The sequence below is a fragment of the Pundamilia nyererei genome, unplaced genomic scaffold (assembly GCF_000239375.1).
Source record: "Pundamilia nyererei isolate P.nyererei 1_Seehausen unplaced genomic scaffold, PunNye1.0 scaffold00005, whole genome shotgun sequence".
Taxonomy (NCBI): domain Eukaryota; kingdom Metazoa; phylum Chordata; class Actinopteri; order Cichliformes; family Cichlidae; genus Pundamilia; species Pundamilia nyererei.
In genome coordinates this window covers 7,387,819-7,411,058 of record NW_005187406.1, presented here as the reverse complement: position 1 = coordinate 7,411,058, position 23,240 = coordinate 7,387,819, and the positions used below count along the sequence as shown (strand labels likewise).

Genomic DNA, 23,240 nt, shown 5'->3' with positions numbered 1-23,240 from the left:
AAAGGACTCTGAGAGGCAGGTATTCAACTCTCTGTAGCTTAACTAACCCTGCAAAAACATGTGGGCACGAACAAACCAGCAGCTGGCACAGTGACCATGCAGAGTTGAGCTGAAAGATTTTACTTGTGGTGGGTGTGCATAATGATTCAAATGAAGATGCTTCCAAAGCATCAGATGGTGATTATCAGATGAGAAACCTCCATTTTCTTCTCAGTGACAAGGGAAGAAGACTATTAGTACAAATGGATTTTTGAAAAGCACTCAAGTTTCCTGCAAAACAGCACCTGTAGAGTACTACACAGTAAGTATTCTTGGTTGTTTTTCATTTACTTTTTTATTTACTGCTAAACTTCCTCTCCTCAACACAGCAGGCCAGTTAATCTTTGGATTCTTCTACATACATAAGAATTCAGAGAGTGGCTTCATTTTAAGACCTTTGCTTTCTAGGACTGATCCTATCCAGCCAGTGTCCGCTCTCTTGGCCAAAATGCCCGGTTGATATCAGAGATGAGAGATAAATGGTCAGACTGCTTCAAGCTGACAGAACAACAGTAACTCAAGTATCCAGTTGTAACAACTGAGAAAAAAAAAGAAAAGCAGCTTTCAATCCACAACATGTCAACCTTTAAAGCAGAAGGGCTACAGCAGCAGAAAGCCACACTCCTGTAAGAACAGTTCACAGAGAAAAATGTTGCCTGGTCTTATCAGTGGCAGTCTCCAACAGAACGACACTTTTCTAGGCTTTAACTCAAGATTTTTACAAAGCTTTTTCAACCTTTGTATAAATCCTGTGGTTTCAGTTATAGTTTTTTTGACACACTGTCTGCATCTATGTGTAATCAAACCCCAGCAGTATGGTTCTTGTTTTAAAGCAAATATTGTACAAATCTGAAATACCTTTAATACAGTGTTTAAAAAAACGTTGACAACCTAAAGAGCCATAGTAACAAGCCTAGCCCTTTTGAATAAAGGACCCACAAGCTAAGGTTCCCACTCAAATGTACCAAACATCCAGGTTGGCTGTATGCACTTTATGAATATCCACTGGTTATCCTGGCATTTCTAGCAAAGTCGTTGAGTATTGTGGCAAAAATAATCTGAGTTCCATCATTTAGACATGACAGCCTCTTTGGTGGATCATTGTGTCCCTTCTCTTGGGCCTACCAAGGACTAGGCTGCTGGTGCTCCGACTCCAGTTCAGTGGCTGTTCTGCAGAGAACATATATGTCCCATACTGTATGTGTTATACTGAGTGAACTGGCTAAAAGGAAACAAACTCTTATGTCTACAACTTCTGCTCCCTGAAAGAGAGGGATGACTGTGATGGTGTGTATATGTCTAGGCAGGACCACAAATACATCATTAGAGGTCATCTGTCGTAAAGGCTTGAATAGAGGTGTCTTCAGGCAGGATACACGGGGTGTGATATCCCCCATCCCATATGTTTTGTATATCAAATTCAGAGAACAGAAGTTATAGACATGACACTTTTTTTCATTGCCTCTTTGTCTGAGAAAAAAGAGACAAAAAATTGTCCAAGCCCTCCATACCTATCTGTTAGAGGAGTGATGACTAATCGCGGTGTGTTTCCCAGGTATTCGTAGGAGTAGAGAAACTGGGCATCACAGATGTTAGTAAGACAATGCTTCTCCTTTTCATCCCAACGGTGTCTCAGCTGTGACAGCCACACAAAGGCCTGAGAATTCTCCACCTAAAAAAAACAGTGAGATACAATCCAAAATAATATATGCTTTGTCACCTTCTAATTATGATAATGACATACTTGCTGGAATATCTTTAGTTCATTACTCACTGGTAACAGCATCACAAAAAATACAGCAGCTGCATAAGATTTTTTGAGCACTGGCTCTGGCAGACGTATCCCTCGTGACCCTCTCACCTTCTGAGTGATCATCTTGGCCACGACGTCTCTGGCATGGACATCGATGGTGCAGATAGTCATGACCTTCTGCCGATCACCCGGTGTAAGTTGGCCAATCAGCATTGAGATAAGAGTGTTGAGCTGGGAGACCTGTTTTTTGTAGTACTCCTTCATGGCGTTGTCGTAGCCCTCCTCCAGACGTGCAAAAGCCATAGTGACGTCAGACGTCCACCAGATCTGTGTGCAGGTCAAAGCCACCTGAAAAGGGAGTCAGAGACATTGAAACCACTCTGATTCTCTCTGGTAGTTTACTTGTATTCACTTTGAGCTAAAACATCATCTAAATGTAAAACAAATCTAGGAATTGTGCCAACAAAGGCACACAAAACATATGGCCCTATATGTTTTTGCATAAAAACCCCCACCATTGGAAAGAGATGTAAAGGAATATTTGAACTGAAAAACAGATTTGTTTTGGCTGTTGTTCCTGACAAATGTGGAGAGTCATCTTTAAGGAACACTACGTGGACTGAGCAGGTGTTGTTTTGTCTGGGTATTAATGGACTTGGCATTTAAAAATAATTCCAGTTGAAGCCTTCTAATGCCTTTGCAACTGGAAAGGATAAGGTTGGAGGGTATACAGAAATCAGGTATACAGATGAGCTAATAAAGATGAGCTTAGCTTCTGAGTGATGCAAGCCAAAAGAAAGCATTCTATCTATGCCCAACAAAGAGCATCTCCACTGGTTACAAAGAGAGTCTACAAGACAAACATCCTTGGGTTCTCCTAACCTATGACCTCAGTAAATACTTTTCTGATTAACTTATGGTCTCAAGCACTAGTTACTGTTAATGAAAGAGCATCATGTTCATTTTGTAATTCATGGTCCTCTTTAGTGTCAAAAGGGAGAATAAAGCTGTGTGTGATTTACTGTGTGACTGATAAGTTTGCACCATACAAATATACAGATATACAGGCATTACAAACTATCTCAGGCTATAAATACAGTGTTGTATGGTTTATGTAACACCTGTTATACTTGTAAAATAAACAATTTCACTATGATGTATTTATTGGTTGAAGAACACCCGATGATGTAGTGCACAGCTGGTGTCACAAAAAAATACAGCTTTTTTTGTGCCAAACGACTTCAGGAGTAGCTTGTTGTACACATCCAAAACTATTCAGCAGCTAAACAGTTGCATCTAATTGTAATAGGGCACTTCACTTGTTTAGGACATTCTAATCGTACTGAAAAGTAAGAAAATGAAAAACAATTTCTGTCACTCTGAAGTTTGCAGTTTTCTGAAGTGAGCTTTCAAAAGTCTGTGAAAATGACAAAGGGCTTGTGTTGCAAACTTTGGGGATGAAGACTGAAAGAGCTAAAAGATCAAACAACTCAATAGCATCTAACAATAAATGCTAATGAGTATGTGGGAATTCTAGAAGAGGCTGTTTTCAAAAGGCAAGATTTCTATGTCTCTGCTGCTTTGCTGCTTTGATTTTGACCGTTCTGCTTTTATTGCTAACTTTAAGTTTTTAATTTAAAGCCTGCCCAAAAAATTAATTTGGATTACTAAAAGATTGACCTTCAGTCTTTGTCAGTTACTTCTGGAATAATTTAAGCTAAATATATTTTTATCCTTGCTTTCATAAACACTATTGATCATGGAATTGATTTTAACTTTGCTATAAAGGCCTAACTTTTTTTTAAATTGCTATTCTCTGTAGATTTGGTACCACCACCCAGTTTGAGGGGCAGTTAAGGTTGTTCATGAAGCATATTTGTGAACGCCCTCAAAGTCAGATGTGGAAACCCCGGGTTGGCCTCATCGAATTCATGTCTCAGTTCATAACCATCTTTGCGGACTGCTTAGCAACACTGCTGATGTTAGAGTAAGTGAAGCCAGATAACAGAATATCCCAGAAATGTGGAATTTGCTTCATATAACAGGACTCAATTGAAAATAACAAATAAAAGAAATTATCATGCGAACAATAATCACACTGAGGCTGTGATGATGATATCTAGGATAGAAGATTACCAAAGTTATTGACAATAACTAATCAATGATGCATTCAATTAATACGATCATTTTTATGAGATTCATAAAAAATTAATCTACATTGCTATAGTTTCAATTCATCTCTCTGCATATAACTGAGACCTATGACATAGATAAATGTCATAGGTGTCTAGGCATGTATGTGTATGAGTTACACACTTATAGCACTGCTGTGCATGTTGAACTTCCCAGCATTAGTATAATCAAAACAATGAGCAGATCATCCAACCCTAAATCAGACAAAGTGAAAAGAGGTAGGAAGTGACCACTCTAACTTCCATCTGTAGCCACACATGAATCAGTGATACCTGGTATGTAGCATTTTCAGGTAAGAATAAGTGGTCCATTATCACAGTCACACATTGGCTATGTAAAGGATTTTTAAGCTTGTGAAAGTAACTATGAGAGGCCCAGACAGGAATTTGGTACCAGTCCAAATAATAGATGTCAGCAGTTAAATCTGTGAAAACATATTTGTCCCCTTTTCAATTTCTGTTTTTTTTACTTGTATATTTCTCACTTACATGTTTCAGATCATCAAACAAATTTTACTTTTTAGAGAGATAACCAGATTAAATACATAACAAAACTACTAGTTTTTAAATTTCTCTGAGAACTGGGATGATGCGAGTAACCTAAAGTTTTCATTCCTAGCATTTCTTTTGATGTCTCACTATGAGAAATTGAGACTCTATAACCCATATACAGGTTCAGATTTGCTCTGAAGTGAGAAAAGGTGTTTTAATTATGTCTGTGTGGTAGCACAGGTGACTTAAGGGTGAGATGTTATGTCCGACGTGGTCACTGCAATCACTAGGCAATCACGATTGGCAGAATGAGGATCCAGAGAATATTTATTCTCTGGGCTGAGAAGAAAAAAAACAAACTTTCTGGAAGGTTTGCGTCCCATTACGATTGGTGTAAAACTAACACAGCATATTATAACAAGAACATCATACTACAATTCAAACATAGTGGAGGTAGTGTCACGGTCTGGGCCTGCTTTTCTGCTTCAGCGCTTGAACAACGTGGATGAGCAGCGTTATCCTTTGCAGGCGGTAGTGACGTCCCTTTTTCGGCTTCATCAGATTAGGGTTGTAGTGTGTAGGAATGGGGGTTGAGGGGTTATTTTCTCTTGCTTTGCTTGAGAGCACTTCCATGGCTTTGGGTTGGTTGTAAGTCCGAACTTAAATTCGATTGGGATGCTTTGGCATGATCTTAAAACAGGTCTTTCATGTCTGGAAACCTTCCAGTGAGGCTGAATTGAAACAATTCTGCAAAGAATAGTGGGGCATTCATCCACAGTGATCTGAGAGACTTGAAAAATTTGAAAGCTTGAGTTACAGAACACAGGAAGGGGGAAAATATTTTTCACAGCATCATACATCAAACCAAACCTATTTACCTGAGCTGAATAGTCAAACAGCCACTGCTCCCTAGGCTTTTCCTCATAGGCTATTACTGCCTCGGTCATCTCGTGGCGAACTGTGGAGCGCATGGTGTCGAGCACCCGGTTTAACCACATCTCCACCTTACAGAGAAAACACAAAAACAGGCAAATCCCTGAATACAAAAACCAAAAAAATATTGCAATGTGTGTCACATGAGCGCCGATGTACTCTCTTATCAGTGGACCCTAATGAGGCCATTAATAAGCATTAAAGTGGAAGTGGAGTCAGGCAAACACTACGGGATATAATGGAAAATGAATGAATTGATGAGCTTTAAATGCAAAACCTCCAGGGGCAAAACAGATTCTTTCTATATATATATTTTTAAATGTGTGTGTGTGTGTGTGTGTGTGTGTGTGTGTGTGTGTGTGTGTGTGTGTGTGTGTGTGTGTGTGTGTGTATTTCCTATCATTACAGAAAAGGACTGGTTCGAAAAATTGTCAATGTCAGCAGTAAGTCACAAAGATAAACACCATTAACGTCTTCAGCATTTGAATCCATCTAGAAATGATGATATCCAAGGCTCTTTTTACCTGTCCACTGCAGTCACAGGCCTGATTGAAAGGGACATACTCTTCCTCCTTGCTGTACATGCCTTGACCAATCTTCGAAGGATTCCCCTCTCCATCGGTTTCAAATCGCATCTTAGCCATGTTGTCAAACAGCTTGGACAGATGCTTCTGGACCTGAGCAAACGCACAGCTCGGGATCAATTTACACTCACGGTTTGAAACGTTACAGTGTTGCTTTTCAGGACCAGTGTTCTGCTACACCTCTGCTAGCTTTTGATGAAAGAGATTTTGATGGCGAGTTGTTTTTAACAGTTATTTATTTTTCTGAGGACAAAAAAAACCCAGTGCACTCATGATGGAGGTCGGAGTAACATACAAAACTATAAGCACCATTGCCCCTGTGTGGGCACTAAATGTACTACAAAATTTAGCAGCAGTGAGTCAAAAGCCTAATGACACGATGGAGCATAGTTTTAGAAAACTGTTAGTAAAGTAAATTGTAGAAAGAGCTGAAAACGTTAGTACTGTTTTTTTCTCATCTGTGTGAACAGACTGAAGCATTAAATTCACTGCCATCCCTTGGGCATAAATTTGTGAAGCCACCTGGTGTGGGTTGGTCCCATTAGACAGGATGTCCAGCAGATCAGCTGAAGAGATGAAGTAAAACCTGGGAAAGGCCAGACGCTTGGTGTCCAGGTATTCTGCCAGAGCCTTTTCACACAGAGAAAGCCTGTAGAAATAGCACAGCACATGCAGAGTCAGTATGTGTGTGTGTGTTTGTGTGAGACGTATGGGGAAGAAACAGAGAACCGCTGATCTTGGCTGAACTTTCACCTGCTCTGGATGTCCTCCAGTTTACGAAACAGGCCTGGTTTGTTGGTGGCCTCCACTACGTTGGGCGTCTCGTGCATAGCGTTTGCCAGCTCTTTGAAATCGGCATCAATCCCCTCAAAGCGCCTGGAGTCCTGCAGAGGATTTCATGAGGGAGCCCGGCAGGCGTTGATTCCCACAAGAAAGAGGGAGAATCAGAGGTTTAATAGCAAACATCTGGGCTTAAGCACAGCCTGAACATCACGGGAGCAATTAAAAAGTTGTGTAATCTCAGCTCTTAAACTAAGTAAGGCTAATTAATGGATTCTTAATTAACAGCTATTACAGTTATGCTGCCTAGGTTCATATGGCAACAACTGGGGCGCAGGTTGAGGCTTGCATGTATATAAGCTTGACACTGACGGATACCTGAAATATAGAACTGTATGAACTGTGTGTGTGTGTGTGCGTGTGTGTGTGTGTATGTATGTGTTTGGTGTGTAACCTCAGGCAGCTGTGAGCGAATGTCCTCAGAGCCAAGGAAGATGCTTTCCAGGTGACTCCAAGTCCGCTGAACCACAAACCAGATGGAGATGACGGAGTCGACCACAGATAGCTTGCTTTGCCATGAAGATACTTCATCCAGGAAGTGTGCGATATACTTGGATGACATAAGGTTCTGCAGCTGGACCTGGTTGTCTTCCAGCGTCTCAATCAGCTCCTCATTTGCACGGAGCAGAGGGAGCTTGGTCCTGTGGTGGGGCTCATACTGGAATTGCATACCTGCAATAAAGTCCATCAGTACATCATAAGCAGGTAAAAAAAACAATTAAAATTTACTGTTAGAAGTTAAAAATTCGTGTTTCTGTACCTGTCCATGTGGAGTTGAGCTCAGACAGGACTTTCTCCATCCCCATCTCTTTAACAGCCTTGTCTACGATCCCTCTCACCTCGTCTTCAAAGCAGTGCAGGTTGAGCTGCAGCAGATCAGCCAGAGTGGTCTCCTGCTCACAGACAGCCATGTCACTGCTTATGTCACAATACCCAGAACTCAAATCTGGTGATATTAAAGTCATAGTAACAGTGAATACTAGCTAGTTTCAGAGTAACATGGACACACATATTTATCAAAAGCAGACATCCATTTTTTATAATGAACAAGGGGTAACTGCACAAACTCTGTCACCTTACCTGTAAGCAAAGGTTACTTAGTTACTCACAGACTATAATGTTGACCTCTTATCACCCACAGCCTTTTTTAGTCTCACTGACCACTAAAAATCACTTTAGACCTATTTAAAGGACTGCATCTAACTCACAGCCACAGCTCATTTAGAATCACAAATTAAATTAACATGCTTTTGGATCGGACACCCGAAGGAAACACAGGGAAACCACAGTGAGAACACGGAAACTCCACACAGAAAGGCCCCATTTAAGGTTTAAAACAGGAAGCTCGTGCTGAGTGCCGAGCATAGCCACTGTACAACAGAGCCACGGACCAGGAACTGAGCTGCCCGCAGTTCTTTTGTCAGCAGTACCTCAAGAATAGCTGCTAGAATTTTCTTTAAAAAAAGTGAAGAAAATGTTAGTTTTGCTTCGGTAGTATTCGTTGGCTTCTTGCTGCTCGTGCTGCTCATGGAGGATTATGTCATAGTTATGATAGGTTATTCTATCTAATATTGCAGGGTCTTTATCTTTCAATATAAAGGGTATTGAGGTGACTGTTGCTCTAAAATCATACTATACAATTAAATCTGGATTAATTTATTAAATAAGTAATAGTATGAAAAAACAAATGAGATGGCACATTTGGTCAGTTTTTAATATGTGACAGATGACACTGACAAATGTTTATGCAAAAAAAAAAGTGTTTCATTTAAAACAAGTGCAGGGATAAAAGTGCAGGCGCAGTGGTGATGCTGCTGATGCTACTTTGTCAGAATAGATTAGCAGCTGTAGACCAACTCTGATGGTAGTCGAGCAAATCCCTGCTGTAGCCAGCTGAATGTGTATGAGAGAGGAATCTGTCAGAGCCTTACAAAGCTAGCACTATATAAATCTATATATTAAAAAAGATCAAAGCAGATCAGTTAGCCTCTGTGATACATTTTTGTACAGACTTAAAAGCTGTAAAAACCTATCATCTTAACTTCTGCAGCACAAACTACCCCAAAGAGGAGCTGAAAAATGAATTTGCTTATGTGTGTAAGAACCCCCTTTTGAACCTCCATTAAAATATTACCACATCTGCTTGGACCTGAATAAAAAAAATACTGCAGCTAGTGTGAATAATGTTAAAATACTCTAAATGAAACTCCACAACATGTTGGGTTTTTTAAAAGTTAGAATAAGCTGTAAACCTGGTCCATGGTGAAGCGGACTCCAGTAGCGGCCATTAACTGATGCCAATGTCTGGATCGTATGGCTGGATTCTGGAGCTCTGCCACAGCCCGGAGGGAGGTGAGGAGGTTCCTCACCCTGCTCTCCAACCCTGTGAAGGCCTCCCACGCTCTAACCTGCCACACACAAGGCCACATGTTTAGGACAGAGGAAAGCAGCTTTAAACAGCAGTTCAGGATTTATTCTGAATTGTACTTTTTTTACTTTGAGCAAGACATTGAAATCCTTAAATGCCTGATTTCACTCCATTCTTTATTGCTGCTTTATATTCCTGTGGGCCTAATGTACAAATTTACATTAACAGTATTATTATTTACTGTGTCCTTACAGTATTATGCTAAAGAAAACTCTATGGACATGGATATAACAGCACTGTAAGTATATATTCAATTGCTACGTACAACACATCTATATATTTCCTGTGGAGATCTTAAATTATCTGTAGGTGTGAATGTGAGGATGAATGTGTTGGCCAAGTTTATAATGTGTTACTGACTGATGATCGGTGCTAGAAGAACCGCAACTCCCGCTCTTTGTTAGCTGGGATAGGCTCCTGCCCCCCCGCAACTGTTATTTGAATGACTGGTTAAGGAAAGAGATGAATGGATGAACACGGCATCTGCTGTGACATTACCACAGCTTGAGGATTTCTTACTACTGCATCTTCATATTAAAAGCACCCACCAATCCAAAGTCCACTTTCATTAGGAAATAGTTACAAGAAATACAATGCAAGACGACAGAATGTCTGAGGCAGTCAGAACAAGACAATGCTATTGACTGGACCTGATACCACAGGTTATACCCAGGGGTAAGCTACACCAAGTCTGTATGGTTTACACACATATCTGTAACTCAGTCACCTAATTCATCTCAAAGTTTCTCACTTCGATCCTCAACGTGTTGGTTGGCAGCTCTGAACACCACATCCAGAACACCTTGGATTTTGTTTTTGAAAAGTGAGAGTATGATGTTCAACTTGTGCTCCAGTCACTGAGGCAGTTTGTAAGAGATTACAGGATGACCCCAGCCTCAGCAACGGGATCACTCTCAGCACCGACCAATGTGCCTGCTATTGGATCTGTGTCGTCATTCCACATATTTCACATACAACGGTCAGTTTGATCCATTGTGGCCAACTTATACATGGAAGAACTGGAAAAGAGGGCTCTGTTATCCTACCCTGGAACACCACCAAGTCATTGGTTCAAGCATATGGATTACACCCGGTGAAAATCAAATCTCAGGACATACCACGCTGGTTTGAGCAGGGAGTCAGAGCGATATGTTAGATGAAGAGCTGAACTTGTCAGTAAGGTCACCAAATGTTTTACTGCTGTTTGCAGCATCATGCTGTGTGAGGTGGAAAATTTGATCACAGTTGAGCACTGAAAAAATTCTGTTTATTAAATACAAGGCTTAAATTAGTATGTGAAGTATGCAAAGATTGTTTCCAATTCAGCATCAGTAAAATTCCCATATTGGATGTTTGAAAAAGAGATTTTGTGGATCATAAGTATTTTGACTTTTAATATTCACGTCTCTCCTCTCACCTCTTTATCCAAAATGCGAATCTCTTTGGAAAAACGTTTACATTCCAGTTCCATGTCATCCACGTTGATCTCTCTCCAGGAAGTTGTCCTCCATGCTGTCATGGTGGATTCCACCATGGTGATCATGTCCCACAGCTCCTTCAAGAGAACCACCTCATGCCTTGAGAATGAAACAGAGCACAAAGTTGATTAATCTAACATGAAACAGCTCAGATACTGAATGCAAGAGAGCATCTATGTTAAATTAACGACTCTAAATTAGTTTTAAATGTATCAGTGTCTTGTGATGTTTGTTTATTTTTTTCTTATTCCATCGTTGGGCTTTACCTGCATTGTCGGAGCTGTCTGTACTCTGACACAGTGACCTCAAACAGGCTGGCAGACTCCACCAGAGAGGCCATAATTGCCTCCCGTTCCTGGATCTGCCGGTGGAATGCATCCAACATCTGGTAGGGGCTTTCACTTTCAAACCTGGACAAATGCATGAACGCACACAGGTACCCATCAAAATACACACACACACACACACACACACACACACACATTTGCACAAACTCAGTATAAATCACGCCGTGTTTAGGTAATGAAAGGCTCCAGTTTTCGCCAAACTCATCTTTTACCCTCTGCAGGATAACCAGAGGAGAGTCCCAGTGCTGTGACAGTTAACAATGACTTCCATGACATTAATGGGAAAATAATCACCAGGTTATTAAGAGACCAATTACACACATAAGTAATCTGACAATTATACATTATGACGAAGCATCTCCACCTATGAATTAATTATCATTATGTTAGGATTCAATTAGCCTTGTCGGATGTGAGAGCCTCGAGATAACGCTTCTCTATTATCTAGTCAGAAGGTTAGGAAGGTGACATTCTTAAACATTCAAAGGTCCTCCCTCAACTTCATCACCAAAGGAAAGTTAAACAGGAAATGTTCTGGAAAACTCTAATGAGATGGCACATTATACTTCAACATCCCCTTATTTAGCACTAGCAGAAGCAGACAATAGAGTAATAATTGGAAGAAATAAGCTCATCTGTCATCTTTGTGCCTTCAGTTACATTAGATTCTACATAAAATAAATAGTAGTGCACAACAGTATTTTAAGAGAATATCCACTTTTTTCTCATAAATAAATAAATCTGGGAAATTGTAACAACTCTGTAACTTGGGTTAATGCGTGAACACAAATCCTTTTCAGTATCTAACTAGCATTAGCTTGTTAGCAGGCCGCAATTAGCTGTTAAACTACCATTAGCTTGTCAGCTGACTCAACTAAGAGAACTCAGCTACTGTCATGACTGAGACATGATGAGTTTCACCCCTACCCAACAGCTATAGCTATGGCTATCAGCCCTGCCAAAAGGTCAGAACCGAAGGCCAACTCTAATTCTGCATTGCAAGGTCTGCAACTGCAGACTTCTGCTAATCACTGGCACATTTGCTGGCAAAGTGGCACTAAAACAGCCACTCAAACACTCCCACAATACGCTCAGCAAGCCAAAGCAGAAAACCAGTTTGACAAACATTCCTTTGCAGCAGCTGCCATAAGGAACCAGGAACATCAATCTCTGGTGTTAAGTTTTACAAGGGGGGCATCTCTGGTCCCAAGGAAGGCTCAAAAGGTCTGTCATGAACACACATGCTCTATCATAGACAAACATGGTGTTTTTGGAGCTTTAGTCACCCAATGCAACTCCAGTAGTCAAACATTTTGTCCAAAGAACCAGAGATTACAAGTAACCCAGAGTGTTACATTGTCCTTTTAATGTAACTTTAATGTATCTTTAGCAATATAAATATGAACACATTGACAATAATGGCAGGATAATATGTAATAAATGTAATTGTAATATTAAAATTTCAGCAAAGTTGTTATGTATCTTTTGTTTGTTTTTTAACCGATAGAGGAGATTCACAGCCGCTGCAGCGAGACAACTGAACTGACCCCAGATCCAATGGGATTCTGGATACTTTATTTGAGCTTGACTGCATTCCTGTAATACTACCCTTGATCCTATAGGGGCTTGTGTTAAAAAACTCAAGCATGGCAAAAAAAATCTGAAAGGGATGAGGAACCCAGGTTTGAAAAAACAACACTGTAACTGCAGGATTGTGTACTACTTTTCTCTCTGTATTCCACCTCCAGAAAGATATCTATGTTCAGGAAAATTACGGCGTTGCTTGCATACAGAAAAATGTCCAAGCTCTAGCGTACATAAAATTGTAACACTTTGTTTGCTGCTACAGCAAGCTACATCAGAATACAAATATAATTTCAACGTTTTTTGGTTTTGTTTTTTGTGAAATTGCTAAGCTCAATCTTTCGCTTTCAAGTAAGTTTTAAGCATGCGAAACACTTTGACATTTCTTCATGTGTGATTAGACACATTATTTCTAATCACCATGTTATACACAGCAGAGATTCTCTACCTGAAGAGCTTGCTTTTGCGAAAGTGCTCCCTGAATGTGTGTTGCTCAACATCAAAAGCAGCACACTTTCGACGAAGACCGGACACCTCGACAGCCTGCAGTGGTGCCACCTGCTGCTTGACCAACACTGCCTGCTTTTTCACATTGTCCCACTTGTCTGGCAGCTCCTGCAGACAGACAGACAGATGCAGAGATAGATACAGAGAGGGGGAGAAAAGCGAGGAGGGCAGGATTGACAGATAATGGATTGCCAGGAGGAAGTGCATGAAACAGAGATTTAAAAAAGCAAAGAAAAAGGAAGAAAAATTGCTCTGTCTCAGTTGGAAGAAACAGACTAAACAATCTGGGCTTGAAAATAATAGGAGATGACTGAACATCGCTCCTTACCTCTAACTGTTTGTAAACCACATCGGGCAGCTCCTGCTCATACTCCTTCAGAAGAGCGATGGTTTGCTGCAGAGGCTCAAACATGGTGTCTGTAGTATTTTGTCTTTCCTTAACAGCCAGCAGGTTACCCATGACCTCCACCAGGCCATCGTAATCACCCTCCTCCACCTGCTGGCTCAACCCAGCCTGAACCACTGTGATAAACTTCTCCAAGTCTAACAGACTGGAGACAGGACAGGGGAACAGGATTTTAATGAGCCACCAGTTTCAAACATCAGCATTTCTATTTTAATTTACACTAATATCTATCTTATCTTGAGCCATAAGCTAGTAAAACAAGTCCTGTAATATTACCCTGTCTACCTGGATTGGACACAGTTGCATTTTATCATATTTATTGAAAATGCTCATTTGGGAGCACGGTGGCGCTGTTGTTTGCACTGTTGCCTCACAGCAAGAAGGTCCTGGGTTCGACTTCACCACATGGGGCCTAGTTTTGAGGAGTTTTCATGTTCTCCTTGTGTTTGTGTGGGTTCTCTCCGGGTACTCCAGCTTCCACCCACAGTCCAGGCATACAGTTAGTGGCACTGGCTATCTGTCTCTCTGTGTTAGCCATGTGAAACACTAGTCACCTGTGCAGGGTGTACCCTGCCTCTCACCCTACGGTAGCTGGGATAGTCTCCAGGCTTCCCCTGATAACGATAAGTGGAAGAGAATGGATGGAAGCTAAAATTGTAACTTTTTTCGTTGTTTGGGTGCCATACCTGTTGGTAACAAGGTCAACGAGGTGCTGTTTGAACATGTAGCTCCACTTTTTGATTATGTTGAGCAAAGCACTCTTCATGCTACGGCCATCCACCCTCATCCACCTGTGGAACACATGCACCGGCTCCAGAGCCTGCACCTCTTCATATATCTTCTCATAACTACAGGACAAAGACAAACCAATGGCAGTTTAGCAAAAACAAGCTATTACGTTTATGCTCAACTGAAAACAAAACCTTAATCCAAATTTTAGATGAATTGCTTTAAGATATGACTTAAAAATGTCCTCAGATGAAAATTCAACATACACCACTTTCCTCTTGAGTAATGCCTACCTGTTAACCTGCTCTCTAAAGTTCCCCAGACTTGGTGGACTCTCAGAGACACTATTGTCAGGATAAATCTCCATCTCCTGGTTGGTGAGAATCTGGCCGTACAAAAGGAACTGACGCATGAACTCCTTCCTGTCTTCCACATACAGGTAGCTGTAACGCTCCAGAGAGTTGCGAAACTCGCAGCACGTTGCCATGGCCGCCTGGATCCGCTCCATGATGAGATTACGCATGTCTGCCAGGTCAGCCATGTCCTCCATGTCAGCCTGAGTGAAAAATGTCCAGATTAAATCTTAATGTGACCAGCTACATGTGTTGGAGTTGCATGAAACTAGTTGTACCTGGTAGTTTGGAAAGGGGCTATGCTGGGCGAGGCGTGGCACCAGTGAAGAAATTCCAAACACATCATTGATGAGGCCTTCCACCAGCTCAAACAAACTTTCTCTGGTCCCAACCTCCAGAGAGGGAGTGAACACCATGTCAGGAACCCTCAGATCCAGCTGAGCCTCAAACAGGGGGGCAATGACAGCTCTTTGGTCTGAAGTGAAAGGAAATGCAACACACATTTTATGATTTGAATAAGTGTTAAGATGCTACTTGTGAGCACCGTTTTATAGCTCTACCTGGTGCAGAACACTGCCACTTGAGATGTTATTATAAAAGCTCCGTGTTGATCCATTTATTGGCTCCTTGTAAGGTTTTTACAGATACATTTTACACTTCCCCTGTTTGGAATTATTCCAAAACATATCACACACTTCATGACTCTGTATGTGGTCGTGCCTCCTAGCAGATTGGGCTCTTGTGGATTTTTCAGGCTGTTTTTTTCTTGCCGTTTGAGCTCTGAGTTAATAAATACTCAACCTTTGAAAATCAGAGTTGGCCCAATCTTTTAAATCAAATAATATAACATTAACATTATCCTTTATATGAATACTTTTACATTTTTATGGCCTCTAATTTTATAATCCAGTTGGATGCTTTTAAGGATGTTTTTACTTTTTATTTGAATTGCTTTTGATTTATTGTTTGTGTTTTGCACTTTGTATGTTTGTGTTTCAGTTTATTACGGAATTATAAAAGAGACTGCACTGTGAACATTACCTACCATATAAAACTTCCTCCAAGGTTTAAATGTGACTTCTGTTCTTTGGTCAAATAAAAAACTGAAACCTAAATGAGAGTTAACCTAACTGGCTTATTCCTTATTACTATTTATTCAAGCTTAGGTTTAAAATAAGTTTACTGTATATTAATGGAAGAACCGAACACTTCACCATCACAGTATAACACATCCATGAATGCTTATGCAAGAAGGATTGGTGTGTCTCCCAGCACAGTCTCAACAGTGTGGAGAAGATCTCAGAACATGGGCATCAACCTAGCAGCAGTGCCAGCATGTGCTTCCTTGTGCAAGGATGAACAGGAGGCGCACTGGCAGAGCCTTGCAAAACTTATAACGGGCTCCTCATTTGCACGTTTCAGACCAAAGTGTCAGAAACTGAGTCCATGATGTTGGCGTGAGGGCTCAACATCCCAACGTGTGACCTGGTATGGTACTAAGCACAGACTCTATTACGCAGCTCTATTCAGAGTCCTTCATGCTATCACTAAGGGCCACCGGCTTCGAGGAAGCTCATTTCTGATGCTTGTGTCCGTGACCTCATTCTTTCAGTAGTAACTACTCAGAACTGATTCCAGTTTCAAGACTGGATCCAGAATGAAATGTTTAGATGTATTTAGTGTTGTGTGGTATTTTTCAGATTATAAGTCTCAGAAATCCAGAACAATAATAATACAATAACTCGTTCAAATGTTGTTGTTAAGCAACATTTGGCGGTTACATGGACATACTCAATAAACACATGCACTGCCTTTTTAGACTAAGGACATTCAACATATATTATAATATCATTTTAGTTTTGTGGTTTAGCTTTTTTCTAAAGTTCAGTTTATTTGTAATTAATTACAATATAATGAAAACAGAAAATCAGAATCAACAACTACCATTCGCTCCTGATACATGTTGATGTTCATATTTAAGTGAATGAGATTTGACACTGGGTTCTTATTAGCGTTCTAATTCAGTGCTTAATTTTAAAAGGACCTAATCAAGTTGAAAGGACTGAGCCTGCTCAACTGCCCCCTCATCACTGATATTTCCATGTGAATTTGTCACTATAAGCTTTTCATTTGATCATCTTATGATGTAAAATTTGGGATTAGCGCTGCTTTAAAACTCTCGCTCTGCTTTTCCTTTTATTTTAATGGACACTTGTGGTTCTTACATTAAACAAGACACTGCATTAAGGAAAGAACAGCTAAATTCCAGAGCTTTTAGATGCTGGACCTACTGTTATCGTAGCTACCCCTGGGTCACATCATTTATTAAAGAGTTTAAGAGTTTTTGAAGCCAAACAAGGAGAGGGAAAGGAAAAGACGAAGAAGCGGAACAAGGAGTAGAAGGCTTGGTCACAGTAGCATTCTGGCAGCAATCCATCACATATTGAACCACATCCCAGTCCATCTAAACTGGCTGACAAAACTCATGCCAGCTAACAAGTCCAGAATTATTTTATGTCCACAGCCAATAGAGGCGGACACCCAATTGACATCAAAAACCCCGAGGACGTGTTGCTAAGAAGCTGTCCAATTCAGTGCTGGCTGAAGGGTGCTGTTGGATCAGAGTACTGAGAAGCGCTGCATTTTTTTCATATTAATTTCAGGATTGCCAGCAACATTCTGGCTTTGAGACAGCAAGTAGTAACACCATCAACATGACTGAGGCACAACAAACAGTAAATAAGTACTTATTTTATGTTTTCTCCCTTATTTAGAGTATTATTTATTCATGAAAATCATACCAGTGTTATCGAGGAAAAACCTGAGAGAGCACTCAATGCTGTTGAAGAAGCCATCTATGATCGTGTCATCAATGTACTCCACATAGGCCTTCCACTCCTCAGAGGACGGCTCAGCCTTTAACAGCGCCCGATTGCACTAAGAGACATAACAGAGTGTGACACTCATAATGAATCACCATCTTTACCGCATTTGAAAAGTCCTGCAGAAATGAAGTTCAAATCCAAAATTGCTGACTCCATTATAACTGCTTAAAATGATGAAATGTGAGTGAAACTTAAAGCCCATCTGACATTTCACATAACAATGAGCAAAGCACCTTAACTAGGAAGTGGATTTTTTCCCCGGAAGACCGAATCAGACTGTAAAATCTGTCGAGCCTCTCAGTCCTGTCCTCCAAACTGAGCAGAGCGTCTTTTTTCCCCTCCTTCCTGTCAAATATGGGGGTGGACCAGGACCTCATGCAGCTCAGAATCTCCTCTACGTTGTCTTTGGCCCTCTGGAGCCGACTTTCCAGGTCACACACCAGGTCTCGCGCCTCCTGGATATACTCCCAAACACCTGAAAGAGGTTAAAAGGTCAAATAGGTTAAAAAAAAATGTTTCAATATCATTCTTTGATGTTTTGAAATAAATTTCAAAACATCAAAAAAATTAGCTGATTCCAGGATGTAGAGACACAACACAGGGATATGCAAAAAAGAAATTAAGCATCTGGGATTTTTTTCTATTTTTAAGATATTTTTAACCATGAGCTACTACATGAGATACTCACATAAGAATTAATACCAACAAAATTAGCAGTGGATTAGAGAGTCGTCTGCAACAGTAACAGATTTGAGATTTCACTAAAGCTCCAGTTTCAACAGCTTTTCAGCATCAAACTGGTTGGTGCTGTTTAATTAGCAGCAATTACCTGACAGCTGCATGAACCACATTTACATTATCATTAAGGTAGCAGTAATAATAAGCAGTGGGCTTCTCTACTTACATTGCTTCCTCCACAGCCCACATCTAGATATGCAGCAGAAAACTGATGGACAGGTGGATGGATAAATCAAGCCTAAAGTTGAGGCTGTATTAAAATATCTGCACTAAGGCACAGGTATAATCAGCATATGATTTTCCCTGCTGATTGACAGGGAGCTCCCAGCTGTGGGTGTCTTAAAAAGGTTTGACAGAATCTAAGCTCCAAACCACACTATCATATTTTGCCAATATTTAACAAAATACACATTCAGTGTCTGTAAAAGTCTGTAAATATACTGAAAATGAAAACTGAAGTTCAAAGGTTGTATGATTTTTATGATCCTTTCATATAAATGTGGTTCATCCTTTGGTTGAACACAGATACAAAAGGTTTTCTTACAAACATGACTTTGTCCAGCTAAAACAATACAGAGTTTGATATAAAGAAAAACTTACCGATGCCCCCCAAAGAGATTTTAGCGAGCTCCACAAGAGAAAGTCTTCTTTCTAATGTCATAATGAGACTATTTTCTAATATTAACTATTTTTTTAAACTTGGAATTTCCTTACTAAAGTGCAAAATACATCTTGTTTATTCAAACTTCTGTCATAACTGTCTCATTGTCTTTACTGTATGCAGTGATCAGGCTTAGTACAACTACTCCTAATACTGCTCTGAGCCAAAGAAAATGTACAAGGATACAGAAGGAATTGTGGGCCACCACAGACAGTTACGGGTCTAATCTAAGAAGTACTGCACACAGCTGTCCATACTCAGCTCACGACTGAATCTCATGACTTACTACACCACACCGTTGTGATTGCATTTTGTGATTTTGTGATTGTATACAGTTCTTCGATACCTTTTTCATTTAACAATCAGCCCCCAAATGTATTCTGTGGCTCGGAGTCATAAACAACTAACTTCAAGACACAAGAATAAGGAGTCGTGCAACAGATTACATGGTCTAAACAGCTACATGAATAGAGACAAGACAGTGAGTTCTGTAAAATACTTACACCATCCCACCTGCCAAGTACCTTAAAAACTAAGGAACTGGTGCTGCTGTAAAGGCAATTTGTGCTCACAACAATTACAGTTAAATTTAAATATTTTTCTCTTCGCAGTGGGTTAACTTAATTGAAAAACAAATCTCACTGCATGAGGTTTGAAAGTATCCTTCCTTTAATTTCAGATCCTAAGGCCTTTGATAAGTACTGTATGTATACTCATTTTCTTTTTTAATTGATTTTTGTAGTTGCACTTCTGAATTAAGTATTACCTGAAACTAGAGGCTCATTTTTAAGGTGACTTCTGCATTTAAAATAAACACTAATAAGGGTAACTAAATAACTTCAGCATTTCCTAGTTTTCTCTTTGTGGCTCTGTGGTTGCAAGAACATTTTAATGAGATTTTTAAAAACTGCACAACCTCTGCATGGCACAAAAGTGCATTTGACCTGTAAATAAATGCAGAAAAAGGCTTAACTTTTAACAAAAGTAGCCCTTCCTGCTTTTCAGGACATACAGTGTAAGGTTATATATCATCACATTCTTTAACTGTACGTCCCAAAGAATATGATTAAAAAAAGGTGCTGCTGTAAAATAATGAATTCACTTCGTGTCACCAACCATTTAATGACTGTCTTTCTTATCAGAGTTTGACCTGTTAGGTCTGCTATAATTAAGCAAGTCTGACAAATCTGTATGATTAATTTATCTTATTCAGTTTATATACATGTATTCAGGGAGCTAAAAGGAAGCCATTCGCTTAGACAGAGGAAATCTCATGTGCACGCTCTGTGCCCTCAAAATGCAGAAGCCAAAAGAAGCTCATGAAAGTTTCATAAGAACGAACAGGGAGTCACATTTATAGTATCCTGGTTGTCAAAAATACTGCTATATTTCCTGAGAACTTACTGGCTTTTACCAGAATTATCAGTCAGGGAGAAACAATCACTTTTGAACTTTTAAAGAAAATATCCTTAGAGGAGCTTATTCTGTACATATGGATTTTTAAGACGTTGTACTCAGTCATTTTAATAAGGCGGGGTTTGTTTTCTGTAAAATACAATTAAATGCCAACAGGACAGTTAGAACACATACATGCAATGCTCCAGTAGAGTAGAAAAGCACAATTTAAGGACAGTCTATTTTCCATTTATTTAAACTGGACTCTTTACTCTTTGCTGATGGTGTCTTTTTGAGCATCTATCTCAGATTATCAGACTAATATTACAGATGTGTGTAATACAAACCATTCAAGAGGCTTATGGTTCATTTTTGGTGGTAATAATAATAATTCTGTTATTTAGCACTAAATGTGTCCTTCTTTTAGACTTCTATGGGCCAAACAGAGAATAAATCCTATTGTTGTCAGACTTGGGACAGTCACTTTATCACTTTTCAAAATGTATTCACACAGATACATTTGTCATTGAATAATCCTGCCTGGGTCAACCACACAGATGAAAAATGTAAGTCTCATGGTGTAAACATGAGTTTCGGGACCTATGCACACACACACACACACACACACACACACACACACACACACACACACACACACACACACACACACACACACACACACACACAGATATTAACATAAGGCAGATAAGTGAATGTAGTGTATGGTCTGCAGAGGAACTGTGACTTTGTCCCCAAACACCTTCGAGTGCATTGGCTCGTACCGTCAACAGTCCTCTCATTTGTGCTACATTCCTCAGGGAATCCCGAAGTCGAAGAAACTATCAACGTGCCTGCCTGCTCTGAGTCAGTCAAAGCTAATCAATGATTAAAAACCTCTCCTATTCTTATTTCATGCGCTTTTCAAAAAGCAAAGCCTCTCTGTTCACGTGTCAGAGCACACAGCTCTGCTCTGGAAATGGCACAGAGGGCCATGACGGGAGGAATGAGGAAAGCATGTTTATCTCATCATCTGTCAACATTCATAGAAATGATAACTGCCTGATCACTCTGCATTGCTGTTTGTAATCATGCATCTACTGTAATACAGCAAACATTGAGTCAGGGTCTAATATTTCTAAAATATTTCTGTTATTTTTGCTGTTTAATATATTCAGTTTGCAGTCCTGTGACTTACAGTCAGGACTTTCAGCTTTGGTTCACGGGGTTAAAAAAACATTCATCGCTGCTATTTTAATATATTTAATTGGAAAATTCAATTTCATGAGTGTGTGTGTGTGTGTGTGTGTGTGTGTGTGTGTGTGTGTGTGTGTGTGTCTTCATAAAATTAGCAGGTAGAAAGCATAGAGATGACTCAGAGCGATTCAAGCGAAACTCTTTTGCTGCAAAAGTAAAGCAATTTCATTGTCATCGGTCTGAGCTGTGGGCAAATCAAGAGCACAGATACATAAAATGCCTGGCTATGCACAGAGGCACTAATGATTAGCCAGATATACTAAACATATAGCTCTTTACAAGACAAAATACCTGCCTCCCCTATGTTCCCTGTGTCTCCATGTCTGTGTCAGGTACTTTAGGTTTACCTGTTTTATTTCTTATTTATTTATATATTTCTTATTCATTATTATTATTATTTTGGTAGTGTCCTGTCTCTTGTGTTTTGTATTTAGTTTTTTTAGTTTTTAAAAAGCTCTGAGCACAAGATCCACAGAGTGGACCATCACCTCACTACCTGGATCCTGGACTACCTCACCGACCGACCACAGTATGTGAGGACTCAGGGCTGTGTGTCGGACAGGGTCGTCTGCAGTACGGGGGCCCCACAGGGAACGGTCCTGGCTCCGTTCCTCTTCACCATCTAAACTGCAGACTTCTCCCACAATTCCACCCAGTGCTTCCTGCAGAAGTTCTCTGATGACTCTGCAATAGTCGGCCTCATCACTGATGGGGACGATAAGGAGTACAGAGGACTGACCCAAGACTTTGTGGACTGGTGCCAGCTGAACTAGCTCCAGATCAACACTAATAAAACCAAGGAGCTGGTGGTAGACTTCCGCAGGCACAAGCATTCTCCACTGCAACCACTGAACATCCAGGGTATGGACATTGAGGCTGTGGACAGCTACAGGTACCTTGGTGTTCATCTGAACAACAAACTGGACTGGACTCATAATTCAGACTACAGGAAAGGACAGAGCGGGCTGTACCTGCTGTGGAGACTCAGGTCTTTTGGAGTGAAGGGCCCACTCCTGAAGACCTTCTATGACTCTGTGGTGGCCTCAGCCATCTTCTATGGTGTGGTCTGCTGGGGCGGCAACATCTCTGCCGGGGATAGGAAGAGACTGAACAGGCTGATCAGAAGCCAGCTCTGGTCTAGGATGCCCTCTGGACCCAGTGGAGGTGGTGAGTGACAGGAGAATGGTGGCTAAGCTGTCATCCCTGTTGGACAACATCTCCCACCCCATGCAGCAGACTCTGACAGCACTGAGCAGCTCCTTCAGTGGCTGCAGCAGCACCCACGGTGTGGGATGGAGAGATTTCGCAGGTCTTTCCTCCCCGCTGCTGTCAGACTCCACAACAAAGACTTTTGCGGCTGATCAAACACACACAAACCCACACATGTGCAATAACACTAAGTGCAATACTCCTTTCTGACAAAGTTGTATTTTTACTCAGTTGTATATAGAATTTCTATTCTATTTTTATCCTATTGTATATTTTATTCTATTTTATTCTACTGTATATAGTATTTTATTTTATTCTATTCTATTCTGTACAGTTGTGTACAGTATATTATTCGTATTGTATTCTAATCTTTGCTATATAACTTTTGCACGTGGGACTGTGGGACTAATAAAGGTGATTTTATCTTATCTTT

General features: G+C 40.4%; 1 protein-coding gene across 1 annotated transcript in view; it reads right to left on the bottom strand.

Moving 5' to 3' along the window:
- Positions 1-23,240, bottom strand: part of dnah9 (dynein, axonemal, heavy chain 9) — a 164,659-nt gene that overhangs the window by 122,745 nt on the left and 18,674 nt on the right. The window contains exons 15-32 of the mRNA XM_013913056.1: positions 17,784-18,025; positions 17,467-17,602; positions 14,944-15,140; positions 14,606-14,868; positions 14,270-14,431; positions 13,506-13,728; positions 13,119-13,285; positions 11,006-11,149; positions 10,679-10,838; positions 9,086-9,241; positions 7,594-7,726; positions 7,228-7,505; positions 6,747-6,877; positions 6,516-6,642; positions 5,934-6,086; positions 5,355-5,480; positions 1,901-2,140; positions 1,551-1,711 (exon numbers count right to left, since the gene is read on the bottom strand). Of these exons, the coding sequence (XP_013768510.1) occupies positions 1,551-1,711; positions 1,901-2,140; positions 5,355-5,480; positions 5,934-6,086; positions 6,516-6,642; positions 6,747-6,877; positions 7,228-7,505; positions 7,594-7,726; positions 9,086-9,241; positions 10,679-10,838; positions 11,006-11,149; positions 13,119-13,285; positions 13,506-13,728; positions 14,270-14,431; positions 14,606-14,868; positions 14,944-15,140; positions 17,467-17,602; positions 17,784-18,025 (3,199 nt within the window). The remainder of the gene's footprint in view (positions 1-1,550; positions 1,712-1,900; positions 2,141-5,354; positions 5,481-5,933; positions 6,087-6,515; positions 6,643-6,746; positions 6,878-7,227; positions 7,506-7,593; positions 7,727-9,085; positions 9,242-10,678; positions 10,839-11,005; positions 11,150-13,118; positions 13,286-13,505; positions 13,729-14,269; positions 14,432-14,605; positions 14,869-14,943; positions 15,141-17,466; positions 17,603-17,783; positions 18,026-23,240) is intronic.